This window comes from Gopherus evgoodei, chromosome 1 (genome assembly GCF_007399415.2).
Source record: "Gopherus evgoodei ecotype Sinaloan lineage chromosome 1, rGopEvg1_v1.p, whole genome shotgun sequence".
Lineage (NCBI taxonomy): Eukaryota > Metazoa > Chordata > Testudines > Testudinidae > Gopherus > Gopherus evgoodei.
Window position 1 is genome coordinate 217,400,759 of NC_044322.1, and position 21,079 is coordinate 217,421,837.

The window sequence follows — 21,079 nt, forward strand, 5'->3', positions numbered from 1 at the left end:
GTTTTGGCTATAATCTCTCTATTGTTGATGTGACGGGTTGGATCACAGAACCCCCCTTGGGAGCAGCCTCCCTATGTTCCAAGACTACTTCTATCCCTGCTTTCCTGCCAGCTCGGGACTCCAGAACCCTGTCTTGCTGAGCTAGTCACTCCCATCTGCTCCAACAAAGACCCAGGGTCTGAATTACTTGCCCCAAAAGTTGCAGGTTTACCTGAAAGCAGCTCACAGAAGTGTTCTTGTCTTTAACACCCAGATGCCCAACTCCCTATGGGGTCTAAACCCAAATAAATCCGTTTTACCCTGTATAAAGCTTATGCAGGATAAACCCATACATTGTTCACCCTCTATAACACTGATAGAGAGATATGCACAGTTGTTTGCTCCTCCAGGTATTAATACATACTCTGAGTTAATTAATAAATACAAAGTGATTTTATTAAATACAGAAAGTAGGATTTAAGTGGTTCCAAGTAGTTACAGACAGAACAAAATAAGTCACCAAGCAAAATAAAATAAAATGTGCAAATCTATATCTAATCAAATTGAATACAGATAATCTCACCCTCAGAGATGCTTCAGTAAGTTTTTTCTCAGACTGGACCCCTTCCAGGCCCAGGCACAATTCTTTCCCTGGTACAGCTCTTGTTCCAGCTCAGGTGGTAGCTAGGGGGTTCTTCATGATGGCTCCTCTTTCAGCCAGTGGAAGACGAAATGGAGGGGTCTCCTCGGGGTTTAAATAGACTTTCTCTTGTGGGTGGAGACCCCCTCCTCACCCCTATGCAAAGTCCCGCTCCAAGTCACATGTCCATGCATAACTCTTAGCTTTTACAGATAGCATCCATTGTTTACATGCTAACTTGAACGTCCTCAAGTAGGCTTCTTATGTGGATTGGAGCATTCCAAGATCCATTGTCCTTTTAAGTGTTTCTTGATTAGGTACTTAACTTCAACATTCCTTTCCCCAGGAGCTGACCAAATGCCCTACTAAGGTTATTTAGAAATCAAGCCAGTACACAGCCAATATTCATAACATTCATAACTTCGAAAACAAAAATGATACATGCATACAAATAGGATTAGTACATTCAGTAGATCATAACCTTTACATAGATATGTTACATGGCATATGTAGCATAAAACACATTCTAAGCTTATTTCCATAAAGCCTTATTGGAGGTATCATCACCGCTGGTTCATACAGTGACTGGTCAGAGAGCCTGCATGTAACTGCAGCTGGGTGTGTCCCTACCTGTGTGAATGCTGGTGGAAGTGTAGGACTGCGAGTGGGTCTGCAGCTTGTCGCAGCAGCACAGTGTGAAACGGAGCCTAGGCAGGTGAGTCAGAGGGCTCAGTGGTACCCTAGTTCCAGGTGGCACCCTGGGGGGAATCTGTCACAGTGACACCACTCCTAGTTTACAGAATGTCCATGACTTTCCCTTTTCTCCTTGATCACCCTGTGACTTCTCCTACAAACGCTAGGATAAATAGCCTGGGCTCCCATGCAACAGGCACTTAATGGGGAACTAGAAACTTGCTCAGGAACTGGGTGTGTTCAGAGGGAGCTGAGTGTTGTGTTTGCTGTTCCAGAGGGAGCTTCCCCTGGGGGGTCTCAGTTGGATTACGATAACGTGGAGGAGCCTGCATTGAATGATGACCCCCAGACTCCAGACGACCAAGGTGAGGAGTGAAACTGCCTTCTGGGAGCAGCGTTAGCTCAGGAAAAAGCTAATAATATTGTCTTTGTAGAGACAAAAATTGTGCTTTATGGGTTTGCTCTTGTAAGGTGCTGAGCATCTTCAGTCCTGCTGTGACCAATGGGAGCTCAGAGTGCTCAGCACTTCACAGGATCAAGTCTTCTGCAAGCAGCTGTTTGACAAACTCTTCTCCCATAAAACATGCTGTGTGCACTGGTTTAGTCCAGAGATGCACTAAGAGAACCAAGAAATAGCAAAGCATGTGGTGACACAAGTCAGAATAGAGGCACGTTAGCCAACTAGTGTGACTCTAGAAGGAGGTTGTTCACCCCCATGACTCTAGAAGAAGCTTGTTCTCCCCCTGCCCACACTGCCTGATCCTAGTCACTGATCCCTGCCCTCACTTTCACATACACTAACATTACTCACAATATTAGGGGACAATCTCTCTGTGCACAGCCCTCTGATTTGCAGCAATGGTCCCTCTTCACCATTCCTGCCTGTGGTGAATCCACTGATCTAGACATGAGTTTCATATGCACTATGATAGGTGAATGGATGTACAGATTTCACACATAGACCCATATCTTGTTCTGAACTGGTGATGCAGCTTCCAGAGACTGCAGACTGAGGGTGGTTTATGGGCCAGACTAGTTCAGGGAAATGGAACAAAACAAGATTTTAACCATAATTGAAAATTTAGGAAGTAGGTTATAAACAGAAGAAATTAAAGTGTCATTTATCTGTTGCTAATTACTAATTGATATATAATTAGTATAACAACAAATTACAGTGAAGAAATCTTCCTCTGACATAGACCCTACCCCCAGCCACCTCTTTCCAGATCTCCCACACCCTCACGTGGGTTTCTGCTTTAGGTTCCGTCCAGCAATTTACAGACACGTCAAGTCCTTAAAATGTGTCAGATAAATGTGACCTGTATAAAATTCCTCTGACACGGAGCTTGCAGGGGAGAAGGGGACTTTTGATCTCTTATCATTGTGGGAGTATCAGTACCTCAGGGCCCTTCCTACCTGGTGTATAATTTATTTCTATATTCAGTGGAAGATCATTTCTCATTACCATTCATTCCTGTCTTTGTTTCAGAGAGCCATGCCTTGCCTGGAGATGTCCCTGGGGATAGTTATGATGATGTCAGAGAAGTTTCTGACCCTGAAGATGATCCTGGTTCAGGGCAGTGTGCCCAAGAAGTTAATTGGGCCCCTCGGGAGAGTGACAGGAATAGGGACTCACAGAGAGGTGAATGGGGAAAAGTCCTGTTGCAATTCTTGCAGTTTGATTGCTAGTCTCATTATGGCTTGGTCTATACTACAGACTTAGGTCAATGTAAGGCAGCTTACAGTGACCTAATTCTGACATTGTACACACTACAACCTTGCTCCTGCTGATGTAAGTGCCCTACCACAACAACATCATAACTCCACCTCAACGCGAGTCATGGGGCTTATGTCAGTGCAGTTGCGGTGACACAATGTCTGTGTAGACACTGCCTTACTTACTTCAGCTGTTGACTGTCATTCTTGTCAATTTCATGGCTGCAAGCTAGAGCCATGAAATTGACAAAAAAGAGAGTTTGGAGTGGGGGGCTCCAGCTAGAGCCTGGTTGCTCCCAGGCTCTCTGCTCCCAGCCAGGCTATACTTGCCCTGTTCCCCACTCAGAGGTAGGTGGTGCCTCCCAGGCTCCCCTGCTCCCTACTCCCAGCCGGGCTGCACCTGCCTGGCTCCCCACTCCCAGCTGGGCTGCTGCCTGGGCTCCCAGGAGCCGCCCAGACTACAGGCACAGAGCTCCACGCCAGGAGCCCAGGGGGCCAGCCACACTCCTGGCAGCAGGAAGCGGGGATCTGGCTCCCAGCAGAGGGAAGTCAAGAGATCAGGGGTAGCCAGGCTCCTCACGGGGAGCTGCATGGCTCTCAGCCCCCCACACTGCCCTTCTTAAGTCAGTGGAAGAGCTCTTGGTGAGGACCCACACAACAGGCAGAAGGAGGGCTGTGGGTACATGAACCATTGCAGGAATTACTGCGATGGCGTAAGTGACCTAAAATAGGCCAGCTTAAGTTTCTAGTGTAGACTTTCCCGATATTTGGTAAAAGACACAGCTCCTAGACTTAGATGGTTACATGAAAATCTGAGCTTTCAGTTTAAGAAAGGAAGATTTCTAGCTCTCATGGTTGCAGAAAGAAGCCTCAAATCATGAACCAAGTTTAACCTAAAGGCTTAGGAACCAGAAGACAAACAGAAACCAAAAGGACACCAAAATGTTTGTTTTAATCTCCAGATTTTTAAGCCAATCTCTTGATATTTGAGGCTTTACTCCCGATTTCCAAACACTTAGGAGATGGCAGTGCTGGAAATGTCTGTGTTTCCCAGTGACCCACAGGAACAATCTCGGAGTGAGGGGGATGTGGGTTATGCAGCAAAGAAGTGACACTGGCCAAAGCGATGGTTGTGAGGAGTCTCCTCTCCTTGTAGAGCTCTTTGCATGAACACATTTGAGATAGCAATTGCAGAAAGGGTTGCTGAGCAAATAACCTGGAGCAGCCTTTACTGACCACTAGAAGTCACTGTCACTTCACTAAAATACAGCTATTGTTAAACTAACCTTCTCAGCTGTATCCCCACCCTGACTTCTGCTAAACACTGTTAAATGGACTGAGATACCTGATGATTCCTAGATAAGGCCCTAATCCTGCAAACACTGGAGCCCACCTGTCACTCTCATCACATGAATATTCTCACTGACTCAAGGGTGACACCAGCCTCTTCCTAGTAGGGGGACTGAAGTGAGCCAGACAGAAAACTAGGGGGGGGTGTGTGCTCCTCCTCTCCATGAGGTCCCACGCCCCTCTGTGGCCCTGCCCCCTGCCCAGGTTGCAGGCTGGAAGCCAGAGCCAGGCAATGACAGGCACTGGCTGATTGCAGCTGTTAAAAACTGTCCAGGCAGGGGAACCTGGCTCCGGGCTAACAGAGCCCTTAGGGGGCGGGGCCTAGGAGCCTGGGCCAGAGCAGGTCAGTCTAGGCCACTGTGAGGAGCCCCAGACTGTCCACCTGCCCTGGATGATGCATTTCGGCAGGCAGGGACATGAGCTGGGGGCTACTGTTGGGCACCCGGCACCCGGCCTGGGCTAACTTCTCTGCTGCTGCTGGAGCTGGGCAGCCAGCCAGCAGCCACCACTCTCTCTTCAGAGCGAGTTGACTGGAGAGCATCTGCTACTGGGTGGCTGTGGGGCTGCCAAGACAAATTTTGGGGTGGCTATAGCCCCTAGAAGCCCCACCCTAGTGCCAACTTCAGTGGGACTGTCCAGATCAGCAAAGTTACATGAGTGGATTTGCAGGATCAGGGCCCAAACAAGGTGGCAGTGCCCTGGATGGTAATGGGAAGAACAGGGCCCTGTGATGGGGTTAATTAGTGGCCTGGCTTCAGGTTTGAAATCACTCTCTTCAGTGCACATATGGACCCAATTGTACCAGAGCACTTCACAGTCTGAGGCTGAGCTCCCACTTTGCACCTGAGGGGAAAGTGGGTTGGGATGAAATGTGCATTTCATTGTACTTGATGAAAATAACATGCAAATGCATATTGTGTGGGCAGGATGAAGCCTGTGACATCCTCCCCTTTTGGGTTCCTTGCCCTTGCATGTCCCCTGGGGTAGGACCTCTGCCCTGCTCCTCCCCACCCAGTCTCACCTGGCACATGTCCCCTTAGGGACTATGCTAGCCATTGGGAGTTAGAGCAGCCCCTACTGAAGCATCAAGGAGGTGTCACCAAGTCAATGGCATTCCCACCCTTAAATTATGGAGATATCCTATCTCCTAGAGCTGGAAGAGACCCTGAAGGGTTATGGAGTCCAGTCCCCTGCCTTCACTAGAAAGACCAAATATTGATTTTGCCACAGGTCCCAAAGTGGATTCCTCAAGGATTGAACTCACAACCCTGGGTTTGACAGGGTAATGCTCAGACCACTTAGCTATCCCTCCCCTGCACATTTCAACATGGAGAGAATCTACTCCCAGATGTTTTCTTTATGGGACATAATGGATTAAATTTGGCAGAATCCCAATCAGAGGAACAGAGGAGATAATTCACAGCCCATACTATAGGCTGCTCACCCATGTTAGGTGAGTGCACACAGATGTAGAATAGATATATTGGCTGTAATGTGCCTCCTTTGATATTTTTAGATTGGAATCTGCACTCCCTAAGAAATGCAGGGGCCTCAGGGACTGAGAGAGAGAGCCCATTCCCGCCTCCTGGAGACCCAGGTTATGATGACGTTGAAGCTGGCATCCCTGAGACATCAATATAAGAATGACTGAGTTCCAATCAAATATCATGTGAGGATGTAAATGCTGTATGATTAGACTCTTTCTCTTCTGAATGCTAACTGGGCATGGGGGCATCAGAGATAGTCCCTGCCACGGATCTAGTTCAGTCGCCTTTTATATTGGGGTTTTATGTAGTTGAAAGAAATATAAGTGTGACTGAGACAAGGTCTTTGTTTTTGCCTGTAATTTCTCATTGATATGATTGCCTGAAACTTGCCCTGCTTTTTTATTCCTAATATTTTCTTCTTCGTGCATTTTTGCTTTTTCATATTGAATCCTTTTTAAAAGTTTATTCCAGGAACAGTGCTTCTCTCACAAGGTGCATAAGGGATCATAAGAAAGTGAGTCTTTGGAGTCTGAACCACCAAAAAATAATAATTGCAAAATGTCACCTCTCGGTATTGCAGGTTGTTCAATAGGATGCTGGATGAAGAATGAACATTCCGTCCGTTGTGTGGTAACGGTTAAAAAATCCAGTAACAGAATAATCCTAACTCCAGAGATGGCCCTAACTACCATTCAAACTCCAGACTTTCCTTTAAAATCCGGGAGGATAAATGGACATTATTTATAGGAACCTTAATGCACACACACAATTAGATAACAGTTAAAAGATACCTCCATCCCATCCTCTTCTCTTCTCCTCTGTACAGATTCATATACCATGCCCATTACTGTAGCATTGGAGCATCTTTCAGTGGTGCACTAAGTGTAAGGACTTTCATCTTTGGTTTATACTGATTTTTTAATGAACATTTGCTGAGTTTTACAAAAATCGTTATTCTGTTTTAAACAATTTTTACCCAAATTTTAGATGTGCTGGATCCATCTCCCTGCTCCAGGAGAAATGGCAGCTTGGTAACCTGAATGACCAGGTTACCATGCCATCATCTCTCTTTCCAGAGCCAGGTCAAAAGCACTGGAACAACCTGAGTGGTGGTGTATATACTGGTGTCAATCCCACACCCACCACACACCACATACAGAATACCAGCTTTACAGATAGTGCAGATTGTCATCAGCAGTCAAAGCAAAATAAAGGTAGTTATGATATGATAAAATGGGTGGAAAACAAAAAACTGTATCTGCTTCCATTTCAGAACATACAGAGGGTGAGGGGGGCTTGAAAGTTAGAAAACAAATAGACAAAAAAAATCCTAGGAGAAGAGAGTCATATTTCCCTGATATTTCCCCCCAAAAACTGCCAAGTTATTTTTTTCTACTGATTGTCCACCTTTTTTTAAAATTTTGAGATAAACACTGAGGCATTCCCCAGAAATTTCAAACAAAATAAAAATCTAAAAAGAAGGCCCTTAATTAAGTGACATTATTGTCTTTCATCATGTGTGTTCATTCTGCCTCCATCCTGTGATCCAGGGAGCCAGTAGAGAGAGGGCACACCATTCCAGAACTCTCATGAGGCCTGACACTCTCATTGTCCCAATTCACTCATATAATCTATATCTAAAAGGTGTTGTGTAAGATGTTCTATGCAAACTGCTAAGATGCTGCTCATTAATATAATGGCATGATATATGTACAGGTGCTGTATAAAGAAATAGAGATGTGTGCTGGAAATGTATTTCTAAAATGTGTTAGGCAGACTGTGCCTAAGCTCTGCCTTTCTCAGACAAAGGAATGTGTTTTTGCAGCTTGCCTGTGTCTCCAGTGTAAATTAAGCAAGGTGTGACCAAAGACAATGAAATGGACTTTTACAAACAATGTAGAGAGAGCCATCATGGGGGAAATGACCAATTAAACCATCTTGATGGGGGATGGAGGCTACACCCCAGAAAGCCTCCCTACCTCTTGAAACAGGGTCAATGGACTTTGAGAAGATATAAGCAGAGGCAAAAAGTTGTTCTGTCATCCATCCCAGGCAACAGGTCACAGCACCTTCAAGCCTATAACAGTTGGGTCCTGTGGTGTGAGGGTCCAGGGATGTTGATGACTTGATGTAAGTTAGGAAACTGACCAGGCAAAGATTGTAACTTTCTAGTATTAAATTTCAGTCACTTGACAGTATGTTTTGCTTTATTTGTAACCTTTCCTATCTGTTACTAGTAATCACTCCAACTTATGCCCTTATTAATAAACATTTTTTTAATTTAGTTACAGAAACATCTCAGAGTTGTGCATTAAGTTGGAGCATGGGTTTTAGCCAAACTATCAGGCTTCTGTGTGTCCTCTGTCTCTGTGGAGGCAGGAAATGCAATCATTTATGTGCGGGTACAGTGAGAGGTACTGGGCACTGCAGGGGAGATGACTTTGGGAGTCTCAGGACTGGAAGGGTGACATTGGTGTCACCCTCCAAGGAGTATATAGGGGGGTGGAAGCCAGGGTGAGGTCACTGTGCTGTGAACGGGCTGCTGGTGTCAGGGCCCTGAGCCAAAGCTGCACAGGACAGAGATATCCAGGGTTACAGGACAGGCAGTGACACAACTCCTTACTGGTCTGAATGAAACCCCAAAATGTCAGAAAAGGGCCTTAGTTAAGTGGCATTATTTTCTGTCATCATGTGTGGTTCATTCTCCCTCCTCCCCTAGGGGCAAAAGCACATATGGATTTTTATGGAGTTTTACAGGCAGTTATTGGTGGTTTTGTTTTATGATGTGCTACAAATTTCTGTTAATGAAGACAGATTGAAGTAGCCCCCTGGCAAGTGGAACAGAGTTGTCAGGTGATTTTTTTTTTAGATCCTGTGGGGCCTAATTACCTCTGAGGCTCTTGGTTGAATGTATGAACTGAGACCTTGAATTAGAGTTGATATTCTACGGGAATATCTAAGAGAAGGTTAAAATGCCTCTGTATATGTGATATGATTGTGTTGTCTGTGTAACCGCCTTGGGGTTTAGAGAGTGCGGTCCCTTGAAAATCTTGTGTGTGGCCCTTTTAAAACCAGAGTGTGTGTGTCTGTAGTTCCAGACAAGAGGACTACAGTGAGCAGGCCATCACATAGTGAAGCAGCCTAGAACCTGCCTTAAGCCTGGAAGGGACAGAGTGACTGACTGGAGAAACCCCAGAACAGGAGCCAGAAGGAGCACCCTGCCAGGGAGCAATCCCCTGAGAAGAACAAACCAGAGCTGGACCCACTATCACGGTTGCCCAGAGCTATATGGGGCTGTGTGACCTTGCACTGGGAATAAGGAAAGAGGCTGTATTTAGCTAAGTGGGGAAGTTGTTGCTCTGTTGGCTTTGCAGACAGCAGCAGAAGAGGGCACCAGAGGAGTTTGCTGGGGAAAGGTCACTGGCACCAAAGATGACCAGGAGCACCCAAGACTCATTGCCAGACTAGAACTCTGTCCAGCATTCCTGAACTCTGAGTGGAGATGCAGTGCTAGGTATCTGCCCTGTCATGTTGTGGCACTGCTGGGTCTGTGGGGCCTCGTGTTGGATATAGGGTGACCAGGTGTCCAGTTTTCAACCAGAACACTCAGTCAAAAAGGGACCCTAGCACCCCTGGTTAGCACTGTGGACTAGGCCGTTAAAAGTCTGGTCTCCGGTGCTGCAGCTCTAAGGCAGGCTAGTCCCTACCTATCCTGGCTCTGCGCTGCACCTCAGATGCAGCCATCAGCAGGTCCGGCTCCTAGGCAGGGGGGCCATGGGGCTCTGCTCGCTGCTTCTGCCCTGAGCACTGGCTCCGCAGTGCAATTGGAACCGTGGCCAATGGGAGCTGGGGGTGATACCTGTGGGCTAGGGCATTATGCAGAGCCAGCTGTGCACCTCCGTCTAGGTGCTAGACCTGCTGGCCACTTCAGCCCAGGTGCAGCGCAATGCCAGGACAGGCAGGCAGCCTGTCTTAGCCCCTCCGCTGCACCACTGACTGGAAACCGCCAGAGGTAAGCCAGTGCCCCAACTTCATGCCCCAGCCCTGAGCCTCCCGAAATCTGGAGCCCTCTCCTGCATCCCAAACCCATCATCTACTGCCCCTCCCCAGAGCCTGCAGCCCCAGCTGAAGCCCTCAGCCCTGCCCCAGTCCAGAGCTCCATCCCATACCCTGAACCCCTCAGCCCCACTCCCCAGCCTGGAGCCCCCTTCTGAACCCCAAATCCTCATGCCCGGCCCCACCTCAGAGCCTGCAACCCCAGACAGAGCCCTCACTATCCTGCACCTCAACCCTCTGCCTCAATGTGCAACCCCCTCCCACACCATGAACCCCTCTGCCCCACCCTTCAGTCTGGATCCCACTTCCACATCCCAACCCCCTCATCCCTGGCTGCATGCCAGAGCCCACAATCCCAGTGGGATTCCTCACTCCCTTCTGCACCCCAACCCCCGCCTCAGCCCAGAGCCCCCTCCTGCACCCCAAACCCCTCACCCCCAGCCCTACCTCAGAGTTCACATTTCCAGCCAGAGCCCTCACCCGCTCCTGCACCCCAACCTCCTGCCCCAGCCCAGACCCCCTTCCCATAACCTTAGCCCCTCATTTCTGGCCCTACCCCTGAGCCCGTATCCCCAGTTAGAGCCCTCACCCCCTCCTGGACCCCAACTCCCTGCCCTAGCCCAGTGAAAGTGAGTGAGTGTGAGGGAGAGCAAGCCACCAAGGGAGAGGGAATGTAGTGAGTGGGAGGCAGGGTCTCAGGAAAGGGGTGTGGCAAGGGCATGGCCTTGAGGAAGGAGAGGGCCTAGGGTGTTTGGTTTTGTGCAATTAGAAAGTTGGCAACCCTAGTTGGATGTAACCCCGTCTTACTACTCCCTCTTCTTCTCAACCGTTGTTTCTCATTATTCTTCACTCTGTGAATAAATATTTCCCTTTCCTATATTCATTGTATTATTCCAGTGTGTTCACTTCACGTGGTGTTGAACAGAGGGCCCTGAGATGGAAGGGGATTTCCTTGCTGTGTTCCTGCACATGCTTTTACGTGGCCAGAGCTGCCTGCACAGTGAACTCCATATTGGCCATGAAGGCTTTAAATTTACATGTGTGTTGTCCTGGTGCATGTGATGGTGTATATGTGTTTGTGTATGTGTCTGACAGTGGGTGTGCGGGTACTAGATGAGTGTTGGGTGTGGAGTGTTTTATGAAGTGTGTGATGGTGGTGTAGTGTATGTTGTCTATGTGTTGGGTGTGGCTTGGGTGATGTCTGAGGAGTGTGAATTGAGTGTGATGTGTGTGGAGGGTGTTGAGCATGTGTTGGTTTTGTGTGTGATAGGGTGAGGTGTTGGTGGAATGTGTATATGTCAGGTGTTGTGATGACATTGTGTGTGTGGGGATATTGTGTGTTGTTATAATACAATTAAGTAATTTCCTGTCCAAAATTTTGCTGAAATAGATACTTCCTGTGAAATATTTGTTTTGTCAATCAATATTTTCTGACAGAAAAAGGTTTAGCTGGAAAATTTTCAACTAGTTCTCTTTCCATCTTTCTAAAAGACACCCTATAACTCAACCAAAAGTCATGGATTTAATGCAGGAATCACTGGGTGAAATTCTGTGGTCTATAGTATGCAGGAGGTCAGTGTCACGGAGGATGGGGAAGTCCGGCCCTGCACCCTTCTTCCTGGGACTCACAGTGACTCTCAGCCAGTCAGTAAAACAGAAGGTTTATTGGACAAGAGGAATGCAGGTTACAGCAGAACTTGGAGGCACAACCAGGACCCCTCAAGCAAGTCCTGGGGTTCAGGAAGCTTAGTTCCCAGCTTGGGATTCCCTGAATTCCAACTACCCAGCCCAAAAACAGACACTGAACTCACTCCCTCCAGCCAGCTCCTTCCTTTTTCCAGCTTCCCAGGCAAAGGTGCTGACACCCCTCCCCACTGCCTAGCTCAGGTTACAAGCTAAGGTCCTGTCCCTCACCTAAAGTCACCTCCTGCTCTCCCATCCCCCACACAGACAGTCCCTACTCCATCACAGTCAGACTAAATGATCACAATAGTCCCTTCTGGCCTCAAAAATCTAAGAATGTGAATCTATGTTCTGAGATATTAGAACAAAAACCAGGCACCCAAAATAACATGGGGTGCAACATGCACACATGCACATATACATACACACACGCACATACAGACTAAGATATTCAGACAATTGTCCTACTATCACTAATGAAAGTGAAAACAAACAGCAGAACTTCTAATGACACTAACATAGCCCTACTGAGCTTTGTTTACATGGTCATGTCCATTCTGAGTGTAATAGAAGGAGGCGGTATGGAAGCAGAAACATACTGAGACAAATAACATCCCTGGCTGAGTTTTACAATATCTGTCAATATCTGTCAACTGAATGGTCTGTCTTTCTAGGTATTCTTATGGTCTCCGCCATTGTAGTATCTGAGCATCTCCCAGACATTTATCAATTTACCATCACATCATCTCTGTGAGTCAGGTGTCATTAATTCCAGTGTAAGGGAAGAGCTAAGGCACAGAGTGCTTAGTACCTTAGCTATATAACTGCAAGCATATTCCCATAGGGACATCTGGGGCACTGGCACAGAATCTGTTGGGAGTGCAGAGGGCACAAAGAGAAAACATAGCTGAGGTTCTTTTGTGGACAAACTCCTCCTAATCTCTTCCTAGCTGGACAGAGCAAGGGGCTGGAATGAGCAGTGGTGGTGCGATCCCATGATTCCCCCACAGAAGAATAAGGACACCAAGAACTAATTGAAACAAAACTTTCTTTGCACCCACACTGGACTTTTGCCTGCAGAAGCCCAGCACAGGTGACAGGGGCCTGTATCTTGCCTAGGATGTAACTGGCATTAGTCACACACCTTACTGTACTGCCCCACTAAGACCTACATCATTGCTGAGGCATTTCAAAAAGGCAGCTATGGAGGTCATGTGCTGCAGGAGAATGGCTGACATGCCTCTTACTGACCAGCTTTTACTTTGATCCTGCTGCAGAGCCAGACAGGGCCCCTGTCACAGGAACTGTGGAAAAGGTCCAAGAGACAGGCCAAGGTCAGAAGCAGTCCAGGGAGGCAGCAAGAAGTTTGAGGAAACAGACTCCAGCGGTTTGCTACAGAGTCCCTTGACTGGAACCGAGAGCAGAGGAAGGGCCAGAGATCCCTAGTGGCCACCGAGAAAGGTGGCATGAAACCTCTGATATAAGGGGTAAGGACTAGTGCAGACAAAGAGTGTAAGGAACACTGGGCCCAGAGTCAGGGGCCAAAGACCTGACATGAAATCAGTGGACCATTGTTTGTGGGACTCACTGCTACTGAATGTGACTTGGTCAGAGTCATGAGGAAAAGCAGACCACAGGCCAGGGGAAGGGGAAGCCAAAGAAGGAGAGCCTGCTACCCCACGCTCAGCCATGTGGGGCACACCAGCCAGTGAGTCACCATTCTACAGTCCCCAAGTCTACTCCTAAAACCTCAGGTAGCATCTGTGACAAGAAATGCCTTTATCCATTTGAGTTTAGCTACATCACTGGAATGATTAGTCTGTGAAGTGGACTCAGCACAGTTCTCCACGGCTCTGTAATCTTCCAGTTGCATTACCTTTTTGTGCTGTACATGAGCACACTGCAGCCCCATGTTTATCTTCTCTCTCACTCGAGTTGTAGGTCATGGGATCATAGCACACCAGTTCTCTGATGTCTGAATTGGCTTCTCATTCATTGCATGGTGCAATTCAGGGAGTTAGTCTATAATCTCCCCTGTAGTTTGGACCCACCTCTCTCCCTTCATGACATCTGAGATCTTCCCACTCACTTTTCCTGGATTTGGATGTCTGGGGGCTCATTCCTCACATTGGTTGGAATTAAATCCTGATTTGCTGACCTACAGGACAGAATCAGGCCCCTTGTTTACTCACACGTTTACCTAAGATGCTGCTAGCGGGGCCTGTGAAGGTCTGTCTGCTGTGACAAGAGTGTCAGTGCATTATTATTTGTTTATAAAAAAAAATGATTTTCCTGATTCCTGTGTCTGCCCCCTAAGACCAGGCAACAGATGCATTTTATCAACCTTAAACAAAGTAAGTAAATGAAAGTTAGTTCTTGCCCCTGGCAATCCTGTAGCAGTGCATGGGATTCTTCTATCCTAAGTGCAGGACTCTGCACTTGTCCTTGTTGAACCTCATCAGATTTCTTTTGGCCCAATCCTCTAATTTGTCTTAGGTCCCTCTATATCCTATCCCTACCCTCCAGCGTATCTACCACTCCTCCCAGTTTAGTGTCATCTGCAAACTTGCTGAGATGCAAATCATGCCATCTTCGAGATCATTAATGAAGATATTGAACAAAACTGGCCCCAGGACCAACCCTCGGGGAACTTCGCCAACAGGGAGACTACAGTAATAGAACAACACAGAAATGAGGATTTTACACCCCAGCTATTGATAAGTGAATTCTTGCCAGACAGGATGCTATCAAACTAAGTTTTCTTTACATTTTTTAGGCTTTTTCCTTTCTCTGGAGGTGATAGATCGGCTCACCTTCCTAACAGCCGCAAATTGCCTTATTTCAATGTGACTAGTTTGGCATATGAGGATGTGACCGTTCACTTCCCAGTTTATGGCTGCCTCTGCTGCTTAGCCAAAGACCTCAGCCTAAGAACACGACCTTAAACTATCATAGTGAGAGAAGGCCTATAAACAGGCAGATAGTGATTTCGATTCTTTCTTTTATACCTCTACAACTAGCCAAATGATAAACATATACCTAAATTCTGAAAGTATAGACTTTTGCAGTCAGGCCTAAATAACTATATCTTAACAACGTGCTATTAAACAACAGAAGCAGAAATGTTGATAGAAAATAGTTTTACATATAAGGACTGAGATATCATGCTGAAAGGAGCCTTTGGATTCTCCATGTCTTGGAGTATTCAAATCAAGACTGGGTGTCTTTTTGGAAGATGTGCTTCAGTCAGACACAAATTATTGGGGCAACTGGATGAAATTATCTGGTTGGTGTTATGCAGGAAGTCAGACTAGTTGATCTAATGGTCCCTTCTGGCCTTGGAATTTACAAAATATTAAAACAGATTAGTATAGATTAGAGAGAGACAGAAAGAAGTTAGACAGGTAGAACAGGTTTCAGAGTAGCAGCCATGTTAGTCTGTATCCACAAAAAGAACAGGAGTACTTGTGGCACCTTAGAGACTAACAAATTTATTTGAGCACAAGCTTTTGTAGGCTACAGCCCACTACAATGGATGCATAGACTGGAACATACAGCAAGAAGCTATTTATACGTACAGAGAACATGAAAAGGTGGAAGTAGCCATACCAATTGAGATGAGCTATCATCAGCAGGAGAAAAAAAAACTTTTGAAGTGATAATCAAGATGACCCATAGAAGATGTGAGGCTATTTAACATGAGGAAATAGATTCAATTAATGTAATGGCCCAACCGTTCCCAGTCTCTGCTCAAACCTAAGTTAATTGTATCTAATTTATTAATTCAAGTCCAGCAGTCTCTCTTTGGAATCTGTTTTTGAAGTTTTTTTGTTGTAAAACTGCCACCTTCAAGTCTGTCACTGAGTGGTTAGAGAGATTGAAGTGTTCTCCCACTGCTTTTTGATGTTATAATTCCTGATGTCAGATTTGTGTCCATTTATTCTTTTGCGTAGAGACTGTCCGGTTTGGCCAATGTACATGGCAGAGGGGCATTGCAGGCACATGATGGCATATAACACATTGGTAGATGTGCAGGTGAACGAGCCCCTGATGGCATGGCTGATGTGATTAGGTCCTATGATGGTGTCGCTTGAGTAGATATGTAGACAGAGCTGGCATTGGGCTTTGTTGCAAGGATAGGTTCCTGGGTTAGTGTTTATGTTGTATGGTATGTGGTTGCTGGTGAGAATTTGCTTCAGGTTGGGCGGCTGTCTGTAAGCGAGGACTGGCCTGTCTCCCAAGATCTGTGAGAGTAAGGGATCATCTTTCAGGAAAGATTGTAGATCTTTGATGATGCACTGGAGAGGTAAAACAGTTGTGTTTATATAACATTTTATGTGACCAAAGTCATATAAGAAATATTACTCTCCAAAGACAGGGGCTGGCTTATGGTCTGTCTCTTTGCTAGGAGATTGCTTGATGCCTCAGAGGGTACCCAAGGCTTCCTGTTTCAGACTGGGGTTACTGGGTATCGGGGTGATGGCCTGTGCAAGCAGGAGTATGGGAAATGAGGCAATGCAAATTAAGAACCAGGTGTGGTCATATGAAAAAAATATCCCAAAGGATTAAACTCTTAGGCACGTAATAGAAAATATAGACAATGAGGAGAGAAGTCAAGGTTTGGATGGCATGATTGTGGGCATTCAGGTTAGATTTGCCAAAGACCATGGTCTACTCCAGATACCTGTTGTGCTGGCAGACGGTCTTCATGAGCTTTATTAAAAAAGTGATGCTACTCTAAATGGCCAAGGACAGACCAGGAGAAAGAGGATGAGATAGAAGGAAATGTAGCTGTTAAAAAGAAGTGATGGCTTGTTCTAACTGATGCTGAAATTGGTCATCATGCCTGAAGAGGTTTCTTTACAGACAACCCAGACTGCAGTAAGACTGAATCTGAAGGCTTTCACCATTTCATACAGGAGTATCTAGGATGTCTGCCTGGAGTTTCTCATCTTCATCCTGAGGAAAACGCAATGGATGCCATTAATTGTCTTCACATAATAGAAGATGCTTCAGCAACTGGTAAACCAAAAGCTTCTGACACTGCCAAAAATCAGGAAAAAGTAGAAAACATGAGTCTTGAATCACAAGGAGAATAGTTCTACTTAGAAGAAAAAGCAGAAGTCAGCTGCTGTGGCCGGGCACTGCACACAAATATTAAACAGTCCCAGAGAGAGATCAAGATTTGATCATTTGAGGACAGGTTGATGCCTTTATCTCAGTGACATTCACAGTCACTATAAATGATAATGCCCACAGGTGAGACATGCCTATATGCTGCCTATATGAGAATGCCTATGTGTTAAGAAAAATGATAACAGGGATGGCATATTTACCCTTCCCTAGTTCTCCTCCACATAGCTCTCTAGAGTACTCTGATTATGTTGCCCGTGTAAACTGACAGATGCTGTACTGAAGAAGGGGAGATCAGGGCAGGCTGTATCTTACAAATGAAGGCTAGAAATGTTTGGAGATGGATCTTTATTTTTGCCAGAATTTTTTTCCTTCTAGAATGATGCAAGCACCCTAATTATTCATTTACCGTTTCCATAACTCACTCATGCAATGAATTCTTAACATCTGGCTAAGAAATCACAGCCCAGCCACTCCACACACTACAGTACTTGACAGCTTTAATGGCAAACAAAACCATCACAATTTGTTAAATAGCTAATGCATAACAAAAACTCTACTATAGAACCCCATCATCTGAGGCTGCTAAATAAAATATGGGGCCTGAGCCTTGGGTCTGATGAAGCACCACTGGATGCAGTACCCATGGAATGCAGAATTGGGCAAACATAGCCTTACATCAACATCATAATCCTTCTATTCCCATACTTGCCAGTAGCTACAGTGCAAAGAAGCTGAAAGGAGGGTCAGGATCTGGCCCACTAAAAGCAGCAGTGAAAGCAGCCAGGAAGTGAAACTTGATGATCCAGAGAATGATGGAGAGAAATCCAATTTCCATACTCTTTGGAAATCAGACTTCCACAGCTGTAAGGAGTAATTTGATAGACTATTAGGGTTGGAAGAGACGTCAGATCATCTAATCCATTCCTCTGCTCAAAGCAGGACCAGCACCAAGTAAATCATCGCAACTAGGGCTTTGTCAAGCCAGGCATCAAAACTCTCTAAGGAGGGAGATCCTACCACTTCCCAGATAACCCATTCCAGTGCTTCACCACCCTACTAGTGAAATAGCATTTCCTAATATCCAACCTAGATCTTTCACACTGCAACTTGAGATCATTGCTCCTTGTTCTGTCATTTACCACCACTGAGAAAAACCTAGCTCCATCTGCTTTGAAACTCCCTTTAGGTATTTGAAAGCTGCTATCAAATCCCCCCTCACTCTTCTCTTCTGCAGACTAAATAACCCCAGGTCCATCAGCTTCTCCTCATAAGTCATGTACCCCAGTCCACTAATCATTTTCATTGCCTTCTGCTGGACTCTCCAATTTGTCCACATCTCTTCTGTAGTGGGATGATCAAAACTGGACACAATACTCCAGGTGTGGCCTCACCAGTGCTGAATAGAGGGGAATAATCACTCCCCTTGATCTGCTGGCAATGCTCCTACTAATGCAGCTCAATATGCCATTGGCCTTTTTGGCAACAAGGGTGCACTGCTTACTCATATGTAGTTTCTTGTCCACTGTAATCTCCATGTCCTTTTCTGCAGAACTGCTGCTTAGTCAGTCAGTCCCCAGCCTGTAGCAGTGCATGGGATTCTTCCTTCCTAAATATAGGACTCTGCAGTCATTTCAGCCAGTCTCCTTACTGCAAACTAGAGCCTAGAGGAGAGCCCCTTTTGAGTGGGGGGTGGGAAGGAATGCAGAACTGTCTGCAGCCTGACTGGAGGAGGAGGGAGGAGATGAGAAACCAATGTGACAGTGAGTTTTCCCCTTCAACCTGCTTTTATTAGCTCTGGATTTAAGCTATGCCACCAAATGCTTGTATTTGTTGTGTATATTAGTACTGGAGAGATCCCCTCACCCTGGGGGCAGAAAAGGACTGCCCCTGCTATGGTCAAACACACTCTCCCCCCGACTCCCTCCCCCCAGTTACTGTGAGTGAAATTAACAAGGATGCCAGAAACTGCTCCTAACCCCGGGGGCTGAACCGCTCAGGGAACAGCTGAGTTTAAACTATTCTTATGCAGGGGGCAGGCTTCTCCCTCCCTCAGCGAGTCTCCTTTTCTTACCAGTCCTCCATACTGGCCCGTACCTGCTTACTTTCACCTCAGTATCTACCTCTCCCCCCACCCCATCTTAGTGTCATCTGCAAACTTGCTGGCGGTGCAATTCATCCCATCATCCAGATCATTAATGAAGATGTTGAACACAACCAGCCCCAGGACTGACCCCCAGCGCACTCTGCTTGATACTGGCTGCCAACTAGATATCAAGCTGTTGATCACTATCCACTGAGCCCGACGATCAAGCCAGCTTTCTATCCACCTTATAGTCCATTCATCCAATCTATACTTCTTTAACTTGCTGGCAAGTATACTGTTGGAGACTGTATCAAAAACTTTGCTAAAATCAAGATATATCACATCCACTGCTTTCCTCATATCCACAGAGCCAGTTATCTCATCACAGAAGGCAATCAGGTTGATCAGGCATGACTTGCCCTTGGTGAATCCATGTTGACTGTTCCTGATCAGCTTCCTCTCCTCCAAGTGCTTCAAAATGGAATCCTCGAGGACCTGCTCCATGATTTTGCTGGGAAGTGAAGTGAAGTTGTAGTTCCCCAGGTTCTCTGTCTTCCCTTTTTTAAATATGAGCCCTATATTTGTCTTTTACCAATTGTCTGGGACCTCCTCCGATCACAACGAATTTTCAGAGATAATGGCCAATGGCTCAATCACATCAGCCAAGTCTGTTAGCACCCTTGGATGCATTAGATCTTGCACTCGTTCAGCTTTTCTAAACAGTCCTTAACCTGTTCTTTCACCACTCAGGGCTGCTCACCTCCTTCCCAGCAGCAGTTTGGGAGCTGGCCTTGTCTGTGAAGACCGAGGCAAAAAAAGCATTGAGTACTTCAACTTTTTCCACATCATCTGTCATTAGGTTGCCTTGCCCATTCAGTAAGGGTTCTACACTTTTCCTGGCCTTCTTGTTGCTAACATACCTGTAGAAACCCTTCTTGTTACCCTTCACATACATTGCTAGCTGCAACTCCAGTCGTCCCTTGGCCTTCCTGATTACACCTCTGCATGCTCTACCAATATTTTTATACTCCTCCCTAGTTGTCTGTCCAAATTTCCACTTCTTGTAAGATTCCTTTTTTGAGCTTAAGTTCGCCAAAGATTTCACTGTTAAGCCATATTTGCTATTCTTTCTGCACTTTGGGATGGTTTGTTCCTGTGCTGTCAACAAGGTTTCTTTAAAATACAGCCATTTCTCCTGGACTTCTTTCCCCCTCATATTAGCCTCCCAGGAGATCCTGCCCATCAGTTCCCTAAGGGAATCTAAGTCTGCTTCTCTGAAAATAGGATCCATATTTAGCTACACTCCTTTCTTCTTTTTGTCAGGATTCTGAACTTGACTATCTCATGATCACTGCTGCCTAAGTTGCCACCCACTTCTACTTCCCCTACCAATTCTTCCCTCTTTGTCAGCAGCAGGTCAAGAGGAGCAGGGCCCCTAGTTGGTTCTTCCAGAACTTGTACCAGAAGTTGTCTCCAACACACTCCAACACACTCTGCAGATAAACTTTTGAATTCGGGAGTGGCATTGACCAGAGACTTTCAGGTTGTTGGACTTGGGGGGGGAAAGGACATTGCCAAACGTACTTGGAGGTGGGTTTTTTTTTGCTTATGATTTGTGTTATAATCCAGTTTGTGGTGTTTCTCCAACGTGATGCCGCATAGTTTCCCTCCTTTATTAAAAGGATTTTGCTACACTCAGACTTCATGCTTGTGAGTGGGGAAGTATTGTCTGCTAGAGGCACCTGAGGATGGTGGTATGTAATTGTCCCAGGTCACTGGGTGGGGGCTCGAGCCGGTTTTGCATTGCGTAATTGAAACGGAACCCCTGGAAACTGAACCCAGCCCTTGTTGCTGACAACTCAGAGGGGCAGAAGGATTACATTTATAAGGAAATTACTCTTGGTGATTGTCACAGAGTGTGGGGAGTCCGGCCCTGAACCCCTCTTCCTGGGACCCACAGTGACTCTTAGCCAGCCAGTAAAACAGAAGGTTTATTGGACAAGAGGAACACAGGTTACAGCAGAGCTTGCAGGCACAGTCAGGACCCCTCCACCGAGTCCTTCTGGGCTTTTAGGGTGCTTGGATCCTAGCTAGGATACCCTGAATTCCGCCCACACAGCCCCAAGCCCAAACTCAAACTGCTTCCCTCCTGCCACTCCCTTCCTTTTGTTCCCTGTTCCGAGGCAAAGGTGTTGATCTTTCCCCTGCCTTACCTAGCTCAGGTTACAGCTCCGGTGTGGTCCATCAACTAAAGTC

At 46.3% G+C, this 21,079-nt stretch overlaps 1 protein-coding gene and 1 long non-coding RNA gene across 5 annotated transcripts in view; one reads left to right on the plus strand and one right to left on the minus strand.

Annotated features, from left to right (window-relative positions):
* The window catches only part of LOC115636421 (antigen WC1.1-like), a 59,937-nt gene extending 51,840 nt beyond the window's left edge, over window positions 1-8,097 (plus strand). For 3 of the 4 annotated variants that reach the window (XM_030536492.1, XM_030536505.1, XM_030536512.1), the window contains 3 exons: window positions 1,588-1,677; window positions 2,802-2,954; window positions 5,895-8,097. In XM_030536492.1, coding sequence (XP_030392352.1) covers window positions 1,588-1,677; window positions 2,802-2,954; window positions 5,895-6,019 — 368 coding nt within the window. In that variant the 3' untranslated portion in view covers window positions 6,020-8,097. The remainder of the gene's footprint in view (window positions 1-1,587; window positions 1,678-2,801; window positions 2,955-5,894) is intronic. The other variant, XM_030536497.1, reaches the window with a different exon arrangement.
* LOC115636468 lies at window positions 694-19,755 on the minus strand. The gene is made up of 4 exons (XR_003996950.1): window positions 19,744-19,755; window positions 10,511-10,513; window positions 10,306-10,317; window positions 694-765 (listed from the first exon to the last, which is right to left on the minus strand). It is a non-coding gene; the product is annotated as an uncharacterized LOC115636468 (long non-coding RNA).
* Window positions 19,756-21,079: the final 1,324 nt, after the last annotated feature.